Here is a 21165-nt window from a genome sequence, read left to right as displayed (position 1 = left end):
TGATGTAATATTGTGTGTGGAAACGCCTATTTACTTCAATATTAAAACTATGATAAAAGTACCACTTAGAGAACAATAATAATCAAAACAACAGACACACTGTCATAATTATATCTTAATAGTGAATTCTGATCTGGCATCAATGAGGGTTCAGGTCTATCATATGCACAGCACTGTTTCTGCTATTACTTTGGTTGTGAATGACATTGTCAATGCCTTGGATGAGAAGAAACATTGTGCTGCCATCTTTGTGGATCTCTCCAAGGCAGTTGGACAAATTCCTTGCTTTTACATATTTTACGTTTATTGTTGTTTACTGTTTAAAAGGATCCCCATTAGCTGTCACCTGCTAAGTGGCGAGCTAGTCTTCCTGGGGTCCACACAGAAAGACAACAGAAAACACAAAACATAACAACATAAGATACATATGACAATCACAATTAACACATTAACTGCCACAGAGTTTGCCCGTCTCATACCACTCTCTGCCACCACTCTAAGCCTATGGAGATGTTTACCTTCTTCGCAGGGCTATAACTTTTTAAATTGTATTGCTAAATTGACATTACTATGGCCCATTCAACATCGATTATCTATCGTTCAGGATGTAGGAACGTTATACTTTTTCATTCATAGATTCATACGAAAATACCGTCTAGAATATAAATATGTTTTTATCGTTTTCGGCAGTAATTCCTAGAACGTGAGTTATAGGCATAAACGCATATATAGATTATCAACTGCCCAGTGGTGGCCGGTGGGTACTTCGCCACTAGGGGCGCTATACCAAACATTTTGCAAAATGCAAACATGTACAGTACAGTACCACGCAACAGACTCATGGCAAGACGTGAGCGATTCGACTCACGCTCACGGCAATGAATCGGCTCTTATGAACGAGTCGCTCAGCTGTTACTACAACAACACACAACCGGCAAGACGTGAGCGATTCGACTCACGCTCACGGCAATGAATCGGCTCTTATGAACGAGTCGCTCAGCTGTTACTACAACAACACACAACCAGTCAAATAAAGTATAGTCTAGACTCTAATTCACAACTTGAAACACAATATATAAATAGAAAAGTTAGAAACAAAACTCGCCCGTCTCCAAACACAGGCAGATCTCTCCCTCTCTCCTTCTCTCTCTCACACACAGCGCGACGTGGAATCGATTCGTTACACAATCAGACCTATTATATACCAAGAATAACTTCAGTATGAGTACAGGGCTGTACACATATTTTGCATATTGTTAAACGAGCCAAGGCTAGCTATTAAACTATCGATATGAATCGAAAATCTGGGACCCTGATGTAAACAAGACAAACGTCTTTCTCTGGTCTGCATCCCCTTAACAATTGTGTGTATTGAGCCGTACTGTATTGTACCCATTCTGCAATCTGTTAATAAAGTTCTCATTCATTCATTCATTCAAACATAGACGATATTGAACAAGCCATAATCCACGTATTTTCAATCCGAGAGAGCTGCAGTAGTTAAATCAATGAGCCATCGACATAGTCAGTGTGGTAAGTAACGTTATTATTGCATCCAAGATTGATACACGGCTGGCTAGGCAGTTGGTAGTCATAGTCTTGTGTTATAAAATAAATAAACAATCAGCAATGTCTCGCTTCATGAATGGCCAGCAGTAGCCTAACAGTACTGCTCCTAAAAAAAACTATTTACAAACGTTAACGTTAACCACAGAGAGAGAGAGAGAGAGAGAGAGAGTAGCTCGTTAGCACAACACAAGTACATTCCTTTGTCCATTTCCGCTCGAACAGACTGCAAACTACCTGGCGTTCTATCGCCATGCTCTAAGACAAACTCTAACCTTAACCAACTTTGAAAGAGTGTCTAAGCTTAACAGTCTAAAGAACTTGCAGTCACGGCACGCTCTAAGACAAACAACCTAGGACCAACCTAGGAACCAACCTAGGAAGCTAGAAGCTAGAATTGGAACATTAGAAATTGGGATTCGGCCAATCAGAGATCGTCTCTGTGAAATTCTGCTACGGAAAAAAATACTGGTGTCGGCCAATCAGAGAGCGTCTCCGCGAAATGCGGCTACAGATATTCTTGACGCTACTGGCTAGACCGCTTCAAATCGCGCCCGGATTCCAACATAATAGTCATATTTCAACGCACAACGCGTTATGCACTGATTGGCTGTGACGGATACAGCGATCAAACTGTGACGCGCACTCAGAGCGCTATCGCGTATAGCCCGGGCCGAGAAATACGAAATTTTTTTAAAAATTAAAAAAACGTGATGTCACTTCCTGCTCTGGAAAACGAGTGTTTTTTAATTGCGATAATAACGTTATATTGTGCATTGGAAATACAAACATACTTAAAATGAGTAAATATTATTCATTTTAAACATGTTTATATTATTTATAGGGCTATAAAACAAAAAACTAAAAACTTATTTTTCTTGTTCTCTCATATAACCAGGGTAGTTCCTGAGGGGGGGCGGCGCCCGAGCGCCCCTAGTGGCGAGCCGCCACTGCAACTGCCGTTTGTTGCCGATACACGCTATATTAAAAATTTCAACTGTACATGATCCTAAACGTTATGACTGATCATGCACGGATGAACGGGGGGGGGGGTCGTTTATAATTCCGTGATCGTCAGTAAATGCTTTATGTAGTATGGGTGATATATTGATCAGAGCAGTTTGCATTAATAATAATAAACAATCACGCTGAAAATGACGTCAGCGTCCTCTTACCGTTCGCCGATGAGACTGGAGGAAAAAGATCCCACTTATTTGACGTGGATCGACTAGATCCATTTCCGGTTTGTATAATAATAATAAACGCCCAAATCATATCGATTATTGAGTTATGGCAGCGATCCATATGTACGGATGTGTGTCTAGAGTCCCGCAACAATATGTGAGTGCCGGACGCATTTCCCCGGTGCACGGAGATCACCAGAGATCCATTTCCGGTTGTAACTCGCCCGATCACCACCAGGCGGCAGTATTGAAGCGTTGCAGAGTTGTGCAGGCTCCCATTGTATCAGCCGAGGCTGGGTGAGGGCATTATGAATACCATGGCGAAAAAATGAAATATGATCTCAATAACGTCGTACGCCGTGGAATGGCAGAATTAGCATGACCTTGAAACACGTTGTACGACGTTATTGGCGCCAGATGTGTTAACAATGATAATCTAAAAACAGTAAAACATTGTAGACATCATTATCAACATCATAATATTTTGCTCACATATTTAAGTAGTGCATTCTCAGGTGGTATTTGAAAGACACTTTACTATTCAATTTACTTATGTTCAGTGGGCAGTTATTCCAATGATTGATGGCACGATAAACAACAGTCCTCTTTAAAGCATTTGATTTTGGACGTGGTAACATAATCTGTCCATCATCAGCTGACCTAGTAAAATAAGAATGAACCTGACTGCATCTGACAATTAGTTTGTATAAGAAAACAGGTTGAGACAAAAAGACAGTGTTCCTGAAAAATGTAACTGTGTTGAAAACCAGCCTATTCTCTACCGTTAACCATGAGAGTTGCCGGTGCATAGTGATGGTGTTTGTTCTCATGGAACAATGTAAAACTAACCTTGCAGCTCTGTTCTGGGCAGTTTGCAATTTATTTAGTTGACCTTTGGATGCAGAGGACCATACTGGTGCACAATAATCTAGGTGACATAAAATTAAAGATTTCGCCACCTGTCCCACAATATATGTAGGGACATAAGAAAGACATTTCCTCACCATGGAGATACCACTCCCCATCTTCTTCACTATGGTATCAATGTGTTCTGCCCATGACAGCTGGCTATCAATTATTATGCCCAGTAATTTTACTTTATTTACCTGTTCTATGGGTTCGTCAGACATATATATATATATTACATCATTTTAATTCAAGTGTTTGTGCATGGTTCCAGAATTACCTGTCTGATCGGCAGCAGTCTGAGTTTTTACCAATAACTAAGGGTGTTCCACAAGGATCAATTCTAGGTCCAGTTCTTTTTACAATTTCTATTAATAATATGAACTAATCTCCTTTATCTCAAGCCAACTTGATTACTGTAATGCACTCATCACCGGCCTCCCAACAAAAACACAGAAACAACTCCAACTCGGCAGCTAGGCTACTAACTACAACCAAGAGGAGAGACCACATCAGTCCAGTATTAGCTACCTTCCGGTAACATTTAGAATCGATTTCAAGGTCCTCCTCCTTATATACAAAGCACTAAATGGAACAGGACCAAGCTACATTGCAAATTCTCTAGTCAACTATGTGCCTTCTAGAACATTGCGATCATCTACTACTGCTCTATTGAAGGTTCCAAACCACAGCCTAAAGAGAATCTGGCATAGTTTGCAAACTATGCACCAAAGTTATGGAACACACTACCTATGGACATTAGGGAAGCTAGATCTCTTAATATGTTCATAAATAAGCTAAAAACGTACCTCTTCACCATAGCCTTTTGCATACACTCTGCTGCTGATTGTACTGTAGATTGCACTATTTTACTCTGTCCATTCCATTTTACTTTGTATTGCACTGCACTGTTGCATAATTTTACTGTCTATTGATCTATTCCAGGAGTAGGCAACCCTAGGCACGCGTGTCTGCATAAGGGGAATTTTCATAGGCACAGGGGGCAGCTTTGAAATATTATAGTGAAATATTTTGCACTGTTGTCGCATTTATCTTGTTGAAATCCTCCCACAGGTTATTTTTACTACCACATATTTAATTGAGACCCTTTATTTGTTTATTATTTCAATTTAGCTGGAAATACATTGCTACATCATTCAGTAACATTTGCAGAGCCTTATAACAAAAACATTATTACGGTCACCATTGTGACCAGTGGGATTAATCAACAAATTTTATTATTTATTTTTCTATTTCATTGAACATTGCACATGTTAAAAGCCATTTTTTTTACTCAAAATGTGAGTATTACCAAGTCAACTTGTGTTCTTAAAACAATGACAATAAACATAGTTTTATTAGGTTGAAATAATTTGGTTGTGTACTTATTTTTCTGTTAACTTATTATGGATTGAAAACTGAAAACCTTAATGCACAGTAACTGAACTCAATATTTTTAAGTTCTGGTAATTTATTATTATTTATTTTTTTACAGTGTAGTCTTGCAATCAATTATTTACACGATATACCTCACATTCACCCTCCATTCACATCCTGGTGTTCTCCATTAGGCCTGTAGGTGGAGCTATGACAGCACACGTACATGTGTCCAAAAATGAATGGGCAAATGTGAGTGAAATGGTCGCACTGTATGCAGCTGTTTGTCTGCATTGCATTCCCCCCCCCCCCCCCCAAACTCAGATTTAGGGTTGATACAACCATCATAATAATATTGTTAATAATAACAATAACAATAATGATGTAATAATGTAAAAATTATCATTAAATAGACCTGATTATGAGAAAAAAAAATTACGATGCATGGCATATTGTTGAGGCACACTAGTTACAACTATATTTCAAACAGGCACTCCATGTCAAAAAGGTTGCTGACCCCTGATCTATTCTATTCTACTATTTTATTGCACTGCACAAAAAGGCAGCTAATTAGACCCAGGCAACTACCGCCTTGTTTCTATTCTTACCTCCATCTCGAAATCTGGCTTCAGAACATCCCACTCCACTGACACATGCCTTCTCTATTTGAACGACCACATCAAACAAGAGGTGGACGCGGGCAAATACTGCGGCATGGACTGGTCATGCTGGACCTACAAAAGGCCTTCGACACTGTCAATCACTCCATTCTGATTGACAAGCTAAAAGCAATTGGTTTTGATAGTTCATCAGTGAGCTGGATGCAATCCTACCTGGAGGGGAGAGAACAGATGGTGGAGGTAAACGTAATACCCCCACCCCCCCCCCCCCTCCCAGTGAGCTGTGGTGTTCCACAAGGAAGCATACTAGGACTGTTACTGTTCCTAATTTATGCAAATGACATGTCATCAGCTTATGACTGCAACTTGTTCCTGTTTGCGGACGACTCAGCCCTGCTGGTCTCTGACAGGGACAAGTTGCAGGTTGAAAAAGCCCTCAGCTCGGAACTCGGCAGAATCTGCACCTGGCTCGCTGATAACAAACTATCATTACACCTGGGTAAAACAGAGTCCATTCTCTTTGGATCAAATAACAAACTCAGAAAGGCCAACGGCTTCTCTGTTACAGTGGGTGACAATATTGTCACAAGGAAAGATGAAATTACATACCAGGGCCCTCATTTATCAAGTTTCCTCAGAAAATGTTCTATTTCCACACGTAAGCACAGAATTTAGAATGTGTGCACGCACAAAAAAAACGGGATTTATCACACGTGCGTACACAGGTCCTACGCACACCTGTCATGATAAATATCACCTTGCTTCTACGCTAAGGCTCGTGCACACTTTCACGTATTTGCATACCAAAACCGCCCCAATTAACCATATACGGTAATGGAACACCCCCATGAAATGTGGAAAAATGGACTAAACCGAGGGAAGCGTGTTATGAGACAGGCTGACAGACGTGTACACGTACGGTGATGTCGGATATGATATCTATTAACCATTGCTGCCTGGGCAGCGCAAACACTAATAAAGACCGTGCTGGAATATGACTGCCTTTTTCCGTTTTGTTTGATTAATACCCAGGGATTAAAGTTCTCCTCAATTTTATTCCAAATCGCGATGGATTTTCCGTCAATTTTCTACCTGCTGCATATGATTTCTAGAGGCATACAATCTATTTTGATGTCAGTATTGGGTAGCCTATCTAAACAATAATACGAGAGCATATACAAGAACAATGAATCTCACTGCCATGTATGATGTAGCCTGCCTATGTGATCAATACAAACTGAATTCCATCATGTTTGTGTGCGGGAGCTCACAAGGCTGTTGTCACAATGGGTGGTACAGTAATAACAGTCTACACAATATCACGATGGACCATGCCATGTAGCCTATGTTCTATTATGACATGATCTGTGACGACAAATGTTCTAGAATGTTTGATTATGACACCATACTCTGACAGCATGCCTATGATCAATAAAAACGCGAACTTGAATCCCATCATCATATTTACATAGTCTGTCCACTATCTTTATTACTTTGTTATTCATCTATGTAAAGCGACCTTGCATGGGTCTCTTGAAAGGCGCTATGTAAAATGAAGCTATTATTATTATTATTGTTGTTGTTATTATTATTATCATGTCTGTGTGCTGAGCTCAGTGAAGTTTCAACGGAGCGAGGTAATCTATTCTAATCAACAAATTGAAGTAGAAAGCATTCCGTTGTGGCCAATCTTATTTGGAAACATGACACAAAATAATAGTATGTCGCTTTTTATTTGAAACAATATTTAATCGTATGATTATAGATATTTTTAGAGAATAAATAAATCCAATGAAGTTGCCAAGTTCACAGACAACTCTGCGCTCTAATGCCTATTATGTGCGCTCGTCATGAGCCCGTTCTGGTCAGAGTCATAATGCCTTCAGTGGATAACTATGATCTGCATTTAAGTGAATATGAATGAGACTCCGGCCACCGGCACATTATCAGCCAAAATGCGCATCGCAGATTATCTGTACATTGACCAAGTGGAATCCCGTTCACATTACTGATTACTGATGGAGCAAACTCTGAGAGATTGTTCACAGAGGCGCTGCCGAACCAAGATATAATATGATGTGTATAATATAATGTGTGTAGAGGCATATGATACAATCTATTTTGTTGTTGGTATTAGGCAGCCTATATGAAGTACATATAATAGCAGCCAGCCCATAGCCTACATTATGCAACAGTAACTTGCGCATATAATAACACACAGCCCTGCGAAGCCTGCATACAGTAAACTAACTTGATCATTAATCTAGCTGTTGTATCTTTACGCTTATGAAAACATTAAATAATATGTATAGGCTATAGGCCGTCGCTTTAGCCTATATTTTCAAATTGCATTTAATGGCTGAATGAATGAATGAATGAAAACTTTATTTAACAGATTGCAGAATGGGTACAATACAGTACGGCTCAATACACACAATTGTTAAGGGGATGCAGACCAGAGAAAGACTTTTGTCTTGTTTACATCAGGGTCCCCCAACTCGAGTCCTCGATATCCTCGCGGACGGACCAGTATACCTTTATATCATATCATATTCATATTCATATCATAGTTTACTCTATCAGCCTACCAGCATGTAATACGTTCTTTGTTAGAACTCAACTCGTTATTATTTTGCGCATAGATTGCAGAAATACGGGGACGTTTTGATTTAGGCTTTGACACAGAATAAAAGTCATGATATCACCCACACGATATATGCTCTGTGTCCAGAGCATGTATGCTTTTCAATCATTTAAGAGACATTTATTGCAAGGGTTTTGTATACACATACACTCAACAAATAACCTCTGTCTGTTCTCGTTGCAATGCGTTTATATCGTGGGTGTTCATATGACTTGTATTCTGCTTACAGCTTCGGGGTTCCACTTATTACGTTTAACAATGGCAAAGCCTTTTAAATATAATCAAAACGTTCCCGTATTTCTGCAATATATGCGCAAAATAATAACGAGTTGAGTTACGCGGAGCGCAGTCAGTGCTTATTTCCGCGTTGTAAAAATATTCTACCACCGGGCGCCAACTACGCATGGTCTGACCTGTGCTTAAATATACGCACAAAGTCAAGCACAAGTTCAAATAGATAAATCCCACACTTTGCTTAGAAATGGTCGTACGCACGGATTAAGCACATATCCGTGCGTACGTCACGTTGATAAATGAGGGCCGGGTTCCATCCTAGAGGCAAATCTTTCCTGTGACAAAATGGCAATCAATGTAATAAAAAAAAGTCAAACAACGAACAAGATTATTGTACCGGATCTCCTCTCTGGTAAACAAGAATACCCTGAAGACTCTGGCAGGGGCACTCATTCAAGGGTACTAAGACTATGCTTGCACCTCATGGTACCAAAGCACCTCAAAGGCACTAAAAACAAGATTACAAACATCACAAAACAACCTGGTCAGACTACTGCTTGACCTTACTCCTAAAACCCACCTCACCCCTGCCCATTTTGACAACCTAGGATGGCTTAGACAGAGTACAGCACCTTGCAATGGGCCTGGTCTACAAGATACACTACACCACTAAGGTACCCATGTACATGTCGAAATACTTCCCAAAGGTCAGTGAATACCACGGCCACAACACCAGAGGGAATTCCACAAATCATGTTCAACCCAGATTCTGTCTAATTGTATATTTGTATATCTTGTATGTCATAAATGTCTGGACATAACAGTACTGTCTGTATATCTGTGTATGTGTATGTCATAAATGTTATGATGAATTGAAAATGGGGGACCCTGATGTAAACAAGATGAAAGTCTTTCTCTGGTCTGCATCCCCTTAACAATTGTGTATTGAGCCGTACTGTATTGTACCCATTCTGCAATCTGTTAATAAAATGTTCAATCAATCAATCAATCAATCAATCAATCTATCTATTGCACTATTTTACTCTGTCTATTCTATTTTACTCTTTTTATTATTGTCTATTTTTTAAACTGAATCAAACCATAAACAAGGTGACCTATTGGGATGTTAGATTTAATGTGAAAAACTGATTTTATTTGTCTGCACTTTATGTGCTTATTTTGTCTTTTTTCTGTTGTGAAGCACTTTGAGCTGACATTTTTGTATGAAAGGTGCTAGACAAATAAAGTTTATTATTATTATTATTATTATTATTATTATTATTATTATTATTATTATTATTATTATTATTATTATTATTATTATTATTATTATTATTATTGTATTGCTGATTCTGCTAAGCTAGTTGTGGATAATTACTTTAACGTCCTCCAAGGTGCAATTAATGTTCTTAAACGTGTATTGAATGCACATACAGTTTATGTTGTTCTCTAGAGCTAGAAGTATTGGTAGCAAACACTTTTATATTTCTTTAATATTGAGAGAGTTACAAAATATGAATACCTTGGTATCTGGATGGATGACAAATTCACATTCAAATATCATACATATAAACAAATTATTGAAGCTGTGCCTCTACTCTTAAATTAAGCCCTTGGATGCTGTTTATCATTCTGCTCTCGTGTTTATTATTGGTGATGTTTATAGCAGTCATCGTTGCATCCTGTATGAAATAGGTGGGTGGTCTTCTCTGTCTGAGAGACGGGATAGACATACAGTATGTATTTGTTTATCTACAATGCCCTTATAGTTGACCTCTTATATCACATCTATGCTAGATTGGTCCTCTGGTCCAGACCACACACACTTTCACTGCAGGTCCCTCACGTTAGTATTGACCTTGGAAGATCTGCCTTTAGTTAGTTTCTATGCTCCGACCACTTAGAATTATTTACAAGACGCCTTACAAATGCTTTGACACAGAATAAAAGTCATGATATCACCCACACGATATATACATTGTGACCCTTGGTCATTCTAAATGTCTGTTTGTACCCGTTTTAATAGATTTTTGTATCTTGTATATTTCATTAACTGTTTTATATCCTTGTTTTAATTGATTGTTTTCTTTATTTTGTATCTATCTAAGTTATTTTAAACTGTCTCAACATCGTTGTAAATGAGGGCCAGCCTTCAATTATATTTTTGATAATAGATTATGGCAATATGTATGTATGTTCATTCAATCTTTATTTATACTCGAGAAATACACTGAGTAGTTCAACTAATTTACAGTGTCGTCGAGATGTTACATTCACAAGTGTCACAGTGCGTTCATAAATATAAAGACATCAGACAATCAGAATAATTAAGAGCACATTTTAAAATACATTTAAAAAAATATTTTTTAAATGTAAATAGCAAAAGATTAAAACAGAGGTAATCTTTTAAAAACAATTACATGTTGTGGTGACCTGATTGGTCATTAAGGTTCTACCCATAGACACTACAGTGTCTAGTTTCAGAGTTTTCTGCAGGGTATTCCATGAGGTAGGGGCAGAGAAGCCAAAAACAGATCTACCAATTCCAGTACAAACTCTAGGCACTCTAAGTGTAAGCCAATCCCTGGATCGTGTATGACAGGGTCCAGTGGTCCATTCCAATAAAGAACTAATATAATTTGGACTATCTCTAATTATGGCTTTATAAAGAAAAAGATTCCAATGCAACTTACGTCTGTCTCTCTGTCAGAGAGGCCCACCCAACCTTATTATATAGGAAACAATGGTGAGTACCATAACTATCACCGGTGATAAATGGTAAACAGAGTTTAGGGCTTAAGAGTCTGTCTGTCTGTCTGTCTGTCTGTCTGTCTGTCTGTCTGTCTGTCTGTCTGTCTGTCTGTCTGTCTGTCTGTCTGTCTGTCTGTCTGTCTGTCTGTCTGTCTGTCTGTCTGTCTGTCTGTCTGTCTGTCTGTCTGTCTGTCTGTCTGTCTGTCTGTCTGTCTATCTGTATGTATGTATGTATGTATGTATGTATGTATGTATGTATGTATGTATGTATGTATGTATGTATGTATGTATGTATGTATGTATGTATGTATGTATGTGTATAATGTATGTATCTTCCTTAACTGTTGTTATCTCCTTCACATTCTCCTTCCTCCTCCTTTCCTCCACTCCCTCCTTCCATCATCTCTCCATCCCTCTTTCAGAGATCTGCTTGTTGACACATGGGCGGAGGACAGCCAGTGTCCGGGCAGACACGTACTGTCGTCTGTATTCGCTCAGTGTGGACAGCTTCAATGAGGTGCTGGAAGAACATCCCATGATGAGGCGGGCCTTTGAGACGGTGGCTGTTGACCGATTGGACCGCATTGGTACTGCATTAAATCGTGATTGGCTCATACATTCTTCTCTCAATCCTTTGCATGCGATGACTTGCCATTTTCCATTCCGTTTTGGGGATTTGTTCAGTGACCTTGCCGATATTTTTTTTGATTTTCAGCTCCAATTAAGCTGTATTACTAACATTTTAGCCCAACTTAGAGATCCTGATGCATAATTTGAGAGCAAGTAGAGGGAATGAAAAGATGGTTGATAGCAAAGAAACACTTTGATCAAAACATGTTTGGTTGCGTGCTATTCGTCAGTATTTGAATTCCACCACTTCATAAATCGCTTCCCTGTTCTCCTCTGCAGGCAGGAAGAACTCCATGCTCCTGCGGAAGTCCTCCCAAGGCGGGTCGGTGGCGGGGGGCAGTATGGGCCGTGGTGGAGGTCGTGGCGGGGGGGCGGGTCCCGGAGGGGGCCTGGCCATGGGGGGTCTGGGCTCCTGCGACAGCATGCTGGTGCAGCAGATCGTCAAACACGACAGCATGCCGGCCATGCAGGACGCCATCGCTGCCGCTGCTGCTGCAGGAAGAGGAGGAGCTATGGGAGGAAGTGGCACCGTGTCCCCCAGGTCCCGGCCTGTGATCTGGGCGCCGCTGGTCCACGCCCCCCTGCAGACCGCGGCGGCTACCGCCAACGTAGCCATCGCTCTCATGCATCACCAGCAGCAGCAGCAGCTGCAGCAGCTACAGCAGCAGCACGCGCTCGGAGGCGCCATGTTCCTGCCCTCCCCTCTGATCTCTCCTTCTCCCTCCGCCTCGTTCCCTCTCTCTCCTCCGCGTGCCCCTGTGCTCCAGCCCCTGCGCCCCTCTGTGAGCTCGCTCATTGGGATGATGGGGGTGGGCGGTATGGGGGGCTTGTCTCCCAGAGGAGGGTTCCCTGCCTCTCCCTTCCCCATGGGCCTCCCCGGGGGCCTGATATCACCGCCTGTTGCTAAAACCCCACCCGCCCCAGCTGTCCCGGCCTCCATCCAACCAGGAAGGGCACTGCATTACAGTCTCCGCCTCCACACTGACCATCCCTCAGTGATTGGTGGATCCCCTGGAAGCTCCACAGGAGGAGGGGCCACAACTCCACCCCTCCATAAATTGCCCCAAACAAATGCCTCTGCTGCCTCTGGTGCCTTGTGCGATGGCCGCAGTTCCATGATGGGCCAGCAGGGTGCCAAGGAAGCACTGTTACGTCATGGAGGAAGCATGACCCAGGGCCTGCCTGCACTGGGCAGACTCACCCAGGAAGCCAGGCTGCTGTCTGCCTCGCAGCCCACTCTGCCTCACCGTTCCTGGGCAGTGGTGCAGCCTCACCCACCTCTCCACCGGAAGGCTTCTGGGGGTAATCTGCTGACTGCCCCCTTCCTGGTAGGGCAGCTAGCTAGAGGAGGGAGCGCGGGAGTGTTGAGCTCTCATTCCAGTGCTCCAGTACAGCCAATGCCCCCCTTCAATATACAAACACATGCACAGGCCTTGGGCCCTGTTCAGCCCACCGTAGGTCAGTCTATTTCCACATCTACAGCGCCATACATACAATCTGGCCCTCACTCTGCCCCTATACCCACACATGGAACCACACAAACACTGTTTTCAGCAGTTTCCCTGCCCTCTTCTAAGCAGACCCCACTCTCCTCCACCACCCCCTCCCCCTCCCCTGCCCCCACCCCGTCCTCTCCAACCCCGTCCTCGCCAACCCCTGTCCTGTACCACACACCTCGCTCAAAACCAATCCCCACCCCCCCCTCTCACTCCTCCTCTCCTCCTCCCTGCTCCACTCCTCCTGCCTGCTCCACTCCTCCATCTACTGGAACAAGCCCACTGTCTCTGAGTTCAACCCCTCGGCCCAAACCCCTCCATACACCTCCCCCCCGTTCCTCCTCGCCCTCTCCCTCCTCCACTCCCCCTCCTTCCTCTGTGTCTACTCCTGTCCCCATTCCTCAGACTTATGGGCCTAAATCTTCTCTCACCTCCTCCTCCTCGCCTCCCTCCTCCTCTGTCACCCCCTCCCCCTCCCCTGCCCCCGCCCCGTCCTCTCCAACCCTTGTCCTATCCCACACACCTCGCTCAAAACCAATCCCCACCCCCCCCTCTCACTCCTCCTCTCCTCCTCCCTGCTCCACTCCTCCTGCCTGCTCCACTCCTCCATCTACTGGAACAAGCCCACTGTCTCTGAGTTCAACCCCTCGGCAAAAACCCCTCCATACACCTCCCCCCCGTTCCTCCTCGCCCTCTCCCTCCTCCACTCCCCCTCCTTCCTCTGTGTCTACTCCTGTCCCCATTCCTCAGACTTGGGGGCCTAAATCTTCTCTCACCTCCTCCTCCTCGCCTCCCTCCTCCTCTGTCACCCCCTTCCCCTCCCCTGCCCCCGCCCCGTCCTCTCCAACCCTTGTCCTATCCCACACACCTCGCCCAAAACCAATCCCCACCCCCCCCTCTCACTCCTCCTCTCCTCCTGCCTGCTCCACTCCTCCATCTACTGGAACAAGCCCACTGTCTCTGAGTTCAACCCCTCTGCCCAAACCCCTCCCTACACTTCCCCCCCGTTCCTCCTCGCCCTCTCCCTCCTCCACTCCCCCTCCTTCCTCTGTGTCTACTCCTGTCCCCATTCCTCAGACTTGGGGGCCTAAATCTTCTCTCACCTCCTCCTCCTCGCCTCCCTCCTCCTCGGTCACCTCCTCCCCAACCCATCCCCAAAGTCCCAGAGCCCAGCTGCCCAACACACCTCCCTCTCCTTCTCCTCTGTCTGCCAGTCCTGCCCTGACCCCCATCCCGTCTCCAACCCCGACCCCCACCCAATCCCGTACCCTCACCCCTACCCCGTCTCAAACTCCTACCCAGACACCCAACCCCATCCCTGCACCCAGCTCTCCAGCTCCTGCTCAGAGCCTAGCCTGGGGTCAGATCACACCCCTGGTCCCGGGCCCGAGCCCTCTCCACCCTGCTGTCTCCGGCTCAGCCAAAGCTCCGGCCCTGACTCCCACCTCCACCCTTCCCCCTTCCCAGGTCCCTAAACAAACCCCACCTTTGCCCCCGGTCCAAACTCCCCTTTCTGCCCCAACACCTGCTAGTTCTCCCAACAAAATAACTTTCTCAGTGCATCCTGTAAAACAAACCTCACCCCTTCCTGCCTCTAGCACCATGCCAGGGTCAGGCCATGCCACCAAACTGACGCCAGCAACAACCCCAGCCTCGACCCCAACCTTAGCACCCGCTACTAGCCCCTCTCTCACCACCTCCACTGCCACCCCCTCTTCCAGTGTCCCACCTGCCCCTACCCACCCTCCAAAACAAACCCATGCTGCTGACTCCTCAAAACTCAGTGCCCCTGCCAGCCTCGCTCAGACCTCTCAGGCATCCGTCCCTCCACCCGCCCGGTCAACCCCGGCTGGGTCCCTTCGTCATACACCCTGTCCCACAGACACCCCTGCCATGTCCACCTCCGCTAAGGGGGGCAAGAAGGACCCTCAGCTGCCCCTAACCAGGAAAGACTCAGAGGGACTCAAACATAAACAACCTGCCAAAATGTAAGGAGGAATAGGATCCGATTGGACGATGGACTACTCTGTGGTCAGGGCTGATCGGCAGAGCCATGGATGTACAGAGTTGTATCTGTCACACCGTGGGCACCAGACATTCCATGGCGGAGCACCGTGTTCTCATGTGGACAGTTTATCATTTATTTGCATCCACACTAGAATGCGATTGTCTTAGAACATCAGGGTGTCAAATGGTGATTTTACACAAAGTCATCAATCACGTGAAACTGAAAGACTTCCTATAGAGGTCTGTCATGTGGGGCAGGCTATAGGGTAGAATCAAAGTGAACGTTCAAATGTATACATACATATCTGTGTTAGTGATTGTTGGAGCAAGCAGAGGAGCTGGAGTGGAAATATATCATAGCATGGAAGGGCATGTGGGCTATAGCTTGAGTCAAATGTATCTTAAAAGTCCTGTATCTTAAAGGAACATGCCAACTGTCCTTTAGTTCACATATAATACGAGACGGAGAGCATGTGATCACGTTGACTCTTTACTGGGAGGTGAGTCAGGAAGTACCTTGCAACATACAAACATGTCCGTGTAGCAACACGAGCCGAACCCTTACAGGACATCTTCCCCTTTTAGTGAGAAACATCTCCCAGTCCCTTAACACATTCCCTGCCACGGTTATATCCATCAATGTAGGCTCACTGCCACCACTCTTAGCCTATGGAGATGTTCACCTTCTTTGCAGGGCTATAACTTTTTAAATTGTATTGCTAAATTGACATTACTATGGCCCATTCAACGTCGATTAGCTATCGTTCAAGATGTAGGAACGTTATACTTTTTCATTCATAGATTCTTCCAAAAATACCTTCTAGAATATAAGTATGTTTTTATCGTTTTCTGCAGTAATTCATAGAACGTGAGTTATAGGCATAAACGCATATATAGATTATCAACTGCCGTTTATTCCCGATACACGCTATATTAAAAAATTCAACTGTATATGATCCTATACGTTATGATTCATCATGCGCGGATGAAAGGGGGGGGGGTCGTTTATAATTCCGTGATCGTCAGTAAATGCTTTATGTAGTATGAGTGATATATTGATCAGATCGGTTTGCAGTGAAAAGAATAAACAATCAAGCTGAAAGTAACGTTACTGTCCTCTTACCGTTCGCCGATGAGACTGGAGGAAAAAGATCCCACTTATTTGACGTCGATCTACTAGATCCATTTCCGGTTTGTATGGCGCAATAAACGCCCAAATCATATCGATTATTGAGTTATGGCAGCGATCCATATGCACGCCAGTGTTTGTCTGTAGTCCCGCAACGATATGTGACTGCCGGACGGATTTCCCAGATGCACCGATGGCCACTTCCGGTTGTAACTCGCCCGATCATCCACCAGGCGGCGGTATTGAGGCGTTGCACTATTGTGCAGGGTCCCACTGTATCACCAGAGGCTGGGTGGCGGAATTATGAATGCCATGGCGAAAAAATTAAATATGATCTCAATAACGCTGTACAGCGAGGTCTGGCAGAATTCGCATGGCCGGCAAACACGCTGTACAATGGGATTGGCGGGGAATGTGTTAATAACAAAACATAATTTGTTCAAGTATTACACCACAATAGGCATCCAATATTTGCATAACATTTTCAAACAATAAATCTCAACAAGACTCTTGTCTTGCTTCTCTTACTGAGATTATGAACACATGCAAATCACATCATCTTTCCTCTCTTTTTTTTATTTTATTTTATTTTTTCATGAACAGTCATTCACCCCCCCCCCCCCCCCCAGTCTCTCACATATCCAATCTAACTGGAGGACGTGACACTCTGCCAGAGGAGGTCACATAGGGCACTTTGGTGTTATCAGAATGTCTGTCATTTCTAATGTCACTGGCACTTTGAGCTGGCTGGTATGGGTGTGTCTCTGAGTTACCTTGTTCCACAGTTGGCTCAGGTACCTCAAGTGTTGCTGTCTGTGGAGCAGGTTGCTGAAGAGAGCGCAGGTGAGCACGATTTCTTCTCAACTGTCCTTCGTCCGTCTGTACGATGTATGACCTGGGAGTTGTCGCCTGCTGTATGACAGTCCCTCCTCTGTTCTCTTTGGGGAGCCACACATTTTGGCCACACTGCAGTGTAGGTAAGGGACGGGCTCCGTGACGCAGATTGTAGCGATGTTGTTGATCCTCTTTTGCCTGCATCTCCGACTTCCTGAAGTCTCTGATGTTTGGCCAGCGAGGGAGTAGAGTCTTTGGGAGTTGTGGTATGTTGGAGCTAATCTGTCTCCCCATGAGGAGCTGTGCAGGGGAATAACCGCTCTCCAGGGGCGTGGTGCGGTATGCCAACAGCGCCTTTGCCTTGTCGCCTCCTCCTTTCCACAGCCCCTTCACTGTAGCCACGGCCCGCTCAGCCTCTCCGTTTGCCTGCGGATACCGTGGACTGCTAGTCACATGGGTGAAACCATACTCACCAGCAAAGCTCTGGAAGGGTAACCCACTGTATTGGGGCCCATTGTCAGAAACCAGGGTCTGCGGGGTCCCGTGACGGCTGAACACGTCTTTCAGCGCAGCCACGACTGTCTCCGCCGAAGCTACCTTAAGATGGGCAACTTCTATGTATCGCGAGAAAAAGTCCACAATCACCATATAAGTCTTCTTCTCCCAGAAAAACAAGTCAGTAGCAACCCGCTGCCAGGGCCTTTCTTGCACTGGTGTGGGGACCAAGAGCTCTCTGCGTTCTGCCCTGTGTTGTGAACATGTGTCACACTTTTCCACCAGCTGATTGATGTGTACCAACAGTCTGGGCCACCAGACTGACTGGCGTGCTCTTGCTCTGCACTTGACAACTCCTTGATGTCCAGCGTGCAGGTCATTAAGCACCTCCTGTCTGATGCATTGGGGAATCACGATCCTCTGACCACGCAGCAGTAGCTCACCAGCCAGTGTGAGGTTCTCTCTTTCTGGCCAGTATGTCCCCAACTCCGGTGGGAGGTCATGCTTCTCAGGCCAACCTGTCTTACAGTATCTGATGAGCTTTGCACAGACAGGGTCAACACCCTGTTTCTCCTGTATGCTCCTCAGCCTAGCTTCCGTGGCTGGGAGGCTTTGCACAACTGCATCCACGAACACTTTGACTTCTGTTTCCCTGTCCATTTCTTCTTGTGCGAACGTGTGCTTGACAGGAGCTCTCGACAATGTGTCTGCTGTTATCAAGCACTTACCGGGCACATGTACAATATCGTATGTGAATCTCATCAGTCTCAGCCGAAACCTCAGAACTCTGGGTGGGAGCTCATCTAGTGCTTTGTTACTCAGCAATGGCACTAGTGGCTTATGATCAGTTTCCAGCCTGAATCTGACCCCCAGAAGGTAGGATGACAACCGCTCACATGCCCATGTGGCTGCCAACGCCTCCTTTTCTATCTGGGCATAATTCTTCTCTGGGCTTGACAGGCTCCTAGAGATGAACACGACCGGCTTCCATATCCCATCTGTCTGTTGTTGCGTCAGAACGCCTCCAATACCGTAGGACGAGGCATCGGCCGATACGCACGTCTCTGCTGTAGGTGAGTACGGGGCTAACACCCGCGGGGAAATTAACTCTGCTTTCAGTCTCTGAAAAGCTTCTTTTTGTGGGGCCTCCCAGACCCATTCATTCTTCCCGCACAACAGGTCTTTGATTGGGCGAGTGTACAAGGCCAGATGAGGTAAGAACTTGCCTATATATTGGGCCATCCCCATCAGTCTTTTCACTCCTTCGACGTCGGTAGGCTCAGGCATCTCCAAGATTGCTCTGACCTTAGCTGGATCCGGGGCCACCCCGTCTGCTGTGATGCGGTGACCCAGAAACATTATGCTGTTTTTTGCAAACTCACATTTTTCACTGTTCAGTGTCAGGCCTTCTGCCTGCAGTGTCTTTAGGACCCTGTGCAATCGCTCATTATGCTCCTGTATGTCCTTTCCGTACACCAGTATGTCATCAGCATGACACTGGACACCTGTGCAGCCTTCTATCATCTGTGACATACGGCGTTGAAAATGCTCTGGGGCCGATGAAATCCCAAACAGGAGGCGATTGAATGCATACCGCCCGAACGGGGTGATGAAGGTTGTGAGTGGTTTGCTTTCCTCTGACAGCGGGATTTGCCAGAAGCCAGCAGTAGCATCCAACTTTGTGAATATCTTCGCCCCTTCAAGCGTGGCAAGTGTCTCATCCACCGCTGGGAGGATGAGTCTCTCTCTTCTGACATATTTGTTCAAAGGTGTCATATCTACACACAGCCGTATTTTTTCTTTCGGCTTGGGAACCACGACTATGCCTGCGCACCACGGTGTGGGTCGTGTCACTTTGGAAATCACCCCCATCTTCTCCATGCGCTCCAGTTCTGCTCTCACTGTCTCTCGCAGGGGCAAGGGCACACGACGTGGAGTTGACAGGGCGTGTGGGACAGCATCGGGCTCTAGCTCAATTTTGTAGGGCTCCTTTAGCTTCCCTAAGCCTGAGAATACTTTGGGGTATTGAACCTTGACATCCTCTTGCTGGGCTGCGACTGTGTGCAGCCGCTTTATGAGTCCAAGCGCCTCTATTGCAGGAAGGCCTAGGAGGGGCCTGGTTAGTTCTTTCACAACATAGATTATTTGTGCTGTTGTTCTCTTTCTAATGGTTAGCTCACCACTGAAGCAGCCTTTTGTATTTAACTTGTATTTTCCTGGTCCATACAGTACTTTTTGTGGTGGCTGTAGATTTCCATGTTTTTCAACTGAGTGCATGCTGCTCAGCACCGCTGTGACCTGGGCCCCTGTATCCAGCTTGAATATGGCCTCCTGTCCATTCAGCTCTAACAGTTCCAGCCATTCATCTTCAGGTTCCTCTAGGTTTACTACGTTCAGGAACGCAAAGTCCTCCTCTTCATCTTGAGAAGTCTCTGTGTGTGCCAGTGTGATGTCATGGACCCCTTTTCCTGTTCTGCATGGTGCAAAGTGTCCTTTTTTATGACACACTCTACACTCAGCATCCCGGGCAGGGCATTCTTTCCACATATGTCTTTTTACATTTCCACATCTGCCACATCCAGGAGACTGTGTGTCAGTTCTGTATTGTTGTGCTTTCTGCCATCTATTTTTTGTATGGCCTCCACCTGTGCAGCTGCCTGCTGCTCAGTGCCTCTTAAGACGGGCTGTTGTTTCTTTATTGCTGAACTCTGCTTCACTTTAGTCATTGCCTTTTCCAGAGTTAAATCTGCATCCATTTGCAGGTTTTATGATAGCTTGGCATCTCTTATGCCTACTACAATCCTGTCCCTTATCAAGTGTTCAGCCAGTGTGTGTACAGCAGTGATAAAGGATTCAACATTCTCACCCGGTTCTTGGTTCCTTCTGTTGAAACATGCTCTTTCAAATATGACGTTCCTCTTACTGACACAATGTGCGTTGAACGCATCCGTGACGTCCTTGTGTTTCTTTTTCTGTCCCTCTGTGAGCGGCAAAACACTTAGTATGTCTTCGGCGTCGTCTCCCGCCGCATACATGAAGGCATTTACCTGGAATTCTTCGGACTGTTTATCCAATCCAGACGCTATTCTATAGCGTTCAAATCGCTTCATCCATCTCGGCCAGTCATTAATGTTATTGAAGTCGAATCTGCCTGGCGGAGCCAACTGTGGCAGCGACGGCAACGGGGCTGCTTCTTCTGCCATTCCGTCATCGTCTTTCTCTTTTTTAATACATTTTTTTATTTTGTATAGTTCGTCTTCTTACTAAGTGACCCCACATCTGACACCATGTT

At 44.9% G+C, this 21165-nt stretch overlaps 1 protein-coding gene across 1 annotated transcript in view; it reads left to right on the top strand.

The window, feature by feature from the left end:
* LOC311246605 (uncharacterized protein) overlaps positions 1–15090 on the top strand; it is a gene marked incomplete at its 3' end in the record, with an annotated part of 135360 nt that extends 120270 nt beyond the window's left edge. The window contains exons 7-11 of the mRNA XM_084336755.1: positions 11705–11869; positions 12192–13370; positions 13493–13786; positions 13869–14875; positions 15007–15090. Coding sequence (XP_084192881.1) covers positions 11705–11869; positions 12192–13370; positions 13493–13786; positions 13869–14875; positions 15007–15090 — 2729 coding nt within the window. The remainder of the gene's footprint in view (positions 1–11704; positions 11870–12191; positions 13371–13492; positions 13787–13868; positions 14876–15006) is intronic.
* Positions 15091–21165: the final 6075 nt, after the last annotated feature.

The sequence above is a fragment of the Notolepis coatsorum genome, assembly GCF_963971535.1.
Source record: "Notolepis coatsorum genome assembly, chromosome: 19".
Classification (NCBI taxonomy): domain Eukaryota; kingdom Metazoa; phylum Chordata; class Actinopteri; order Aulopiformes; family Paralepididae; genus Notolepis; species Notolepis coatsorum.
Note: the sequence above shows the minus strand (reverse complement) of the source record. Positions and strands in the feature narration are given on the sequence as shown.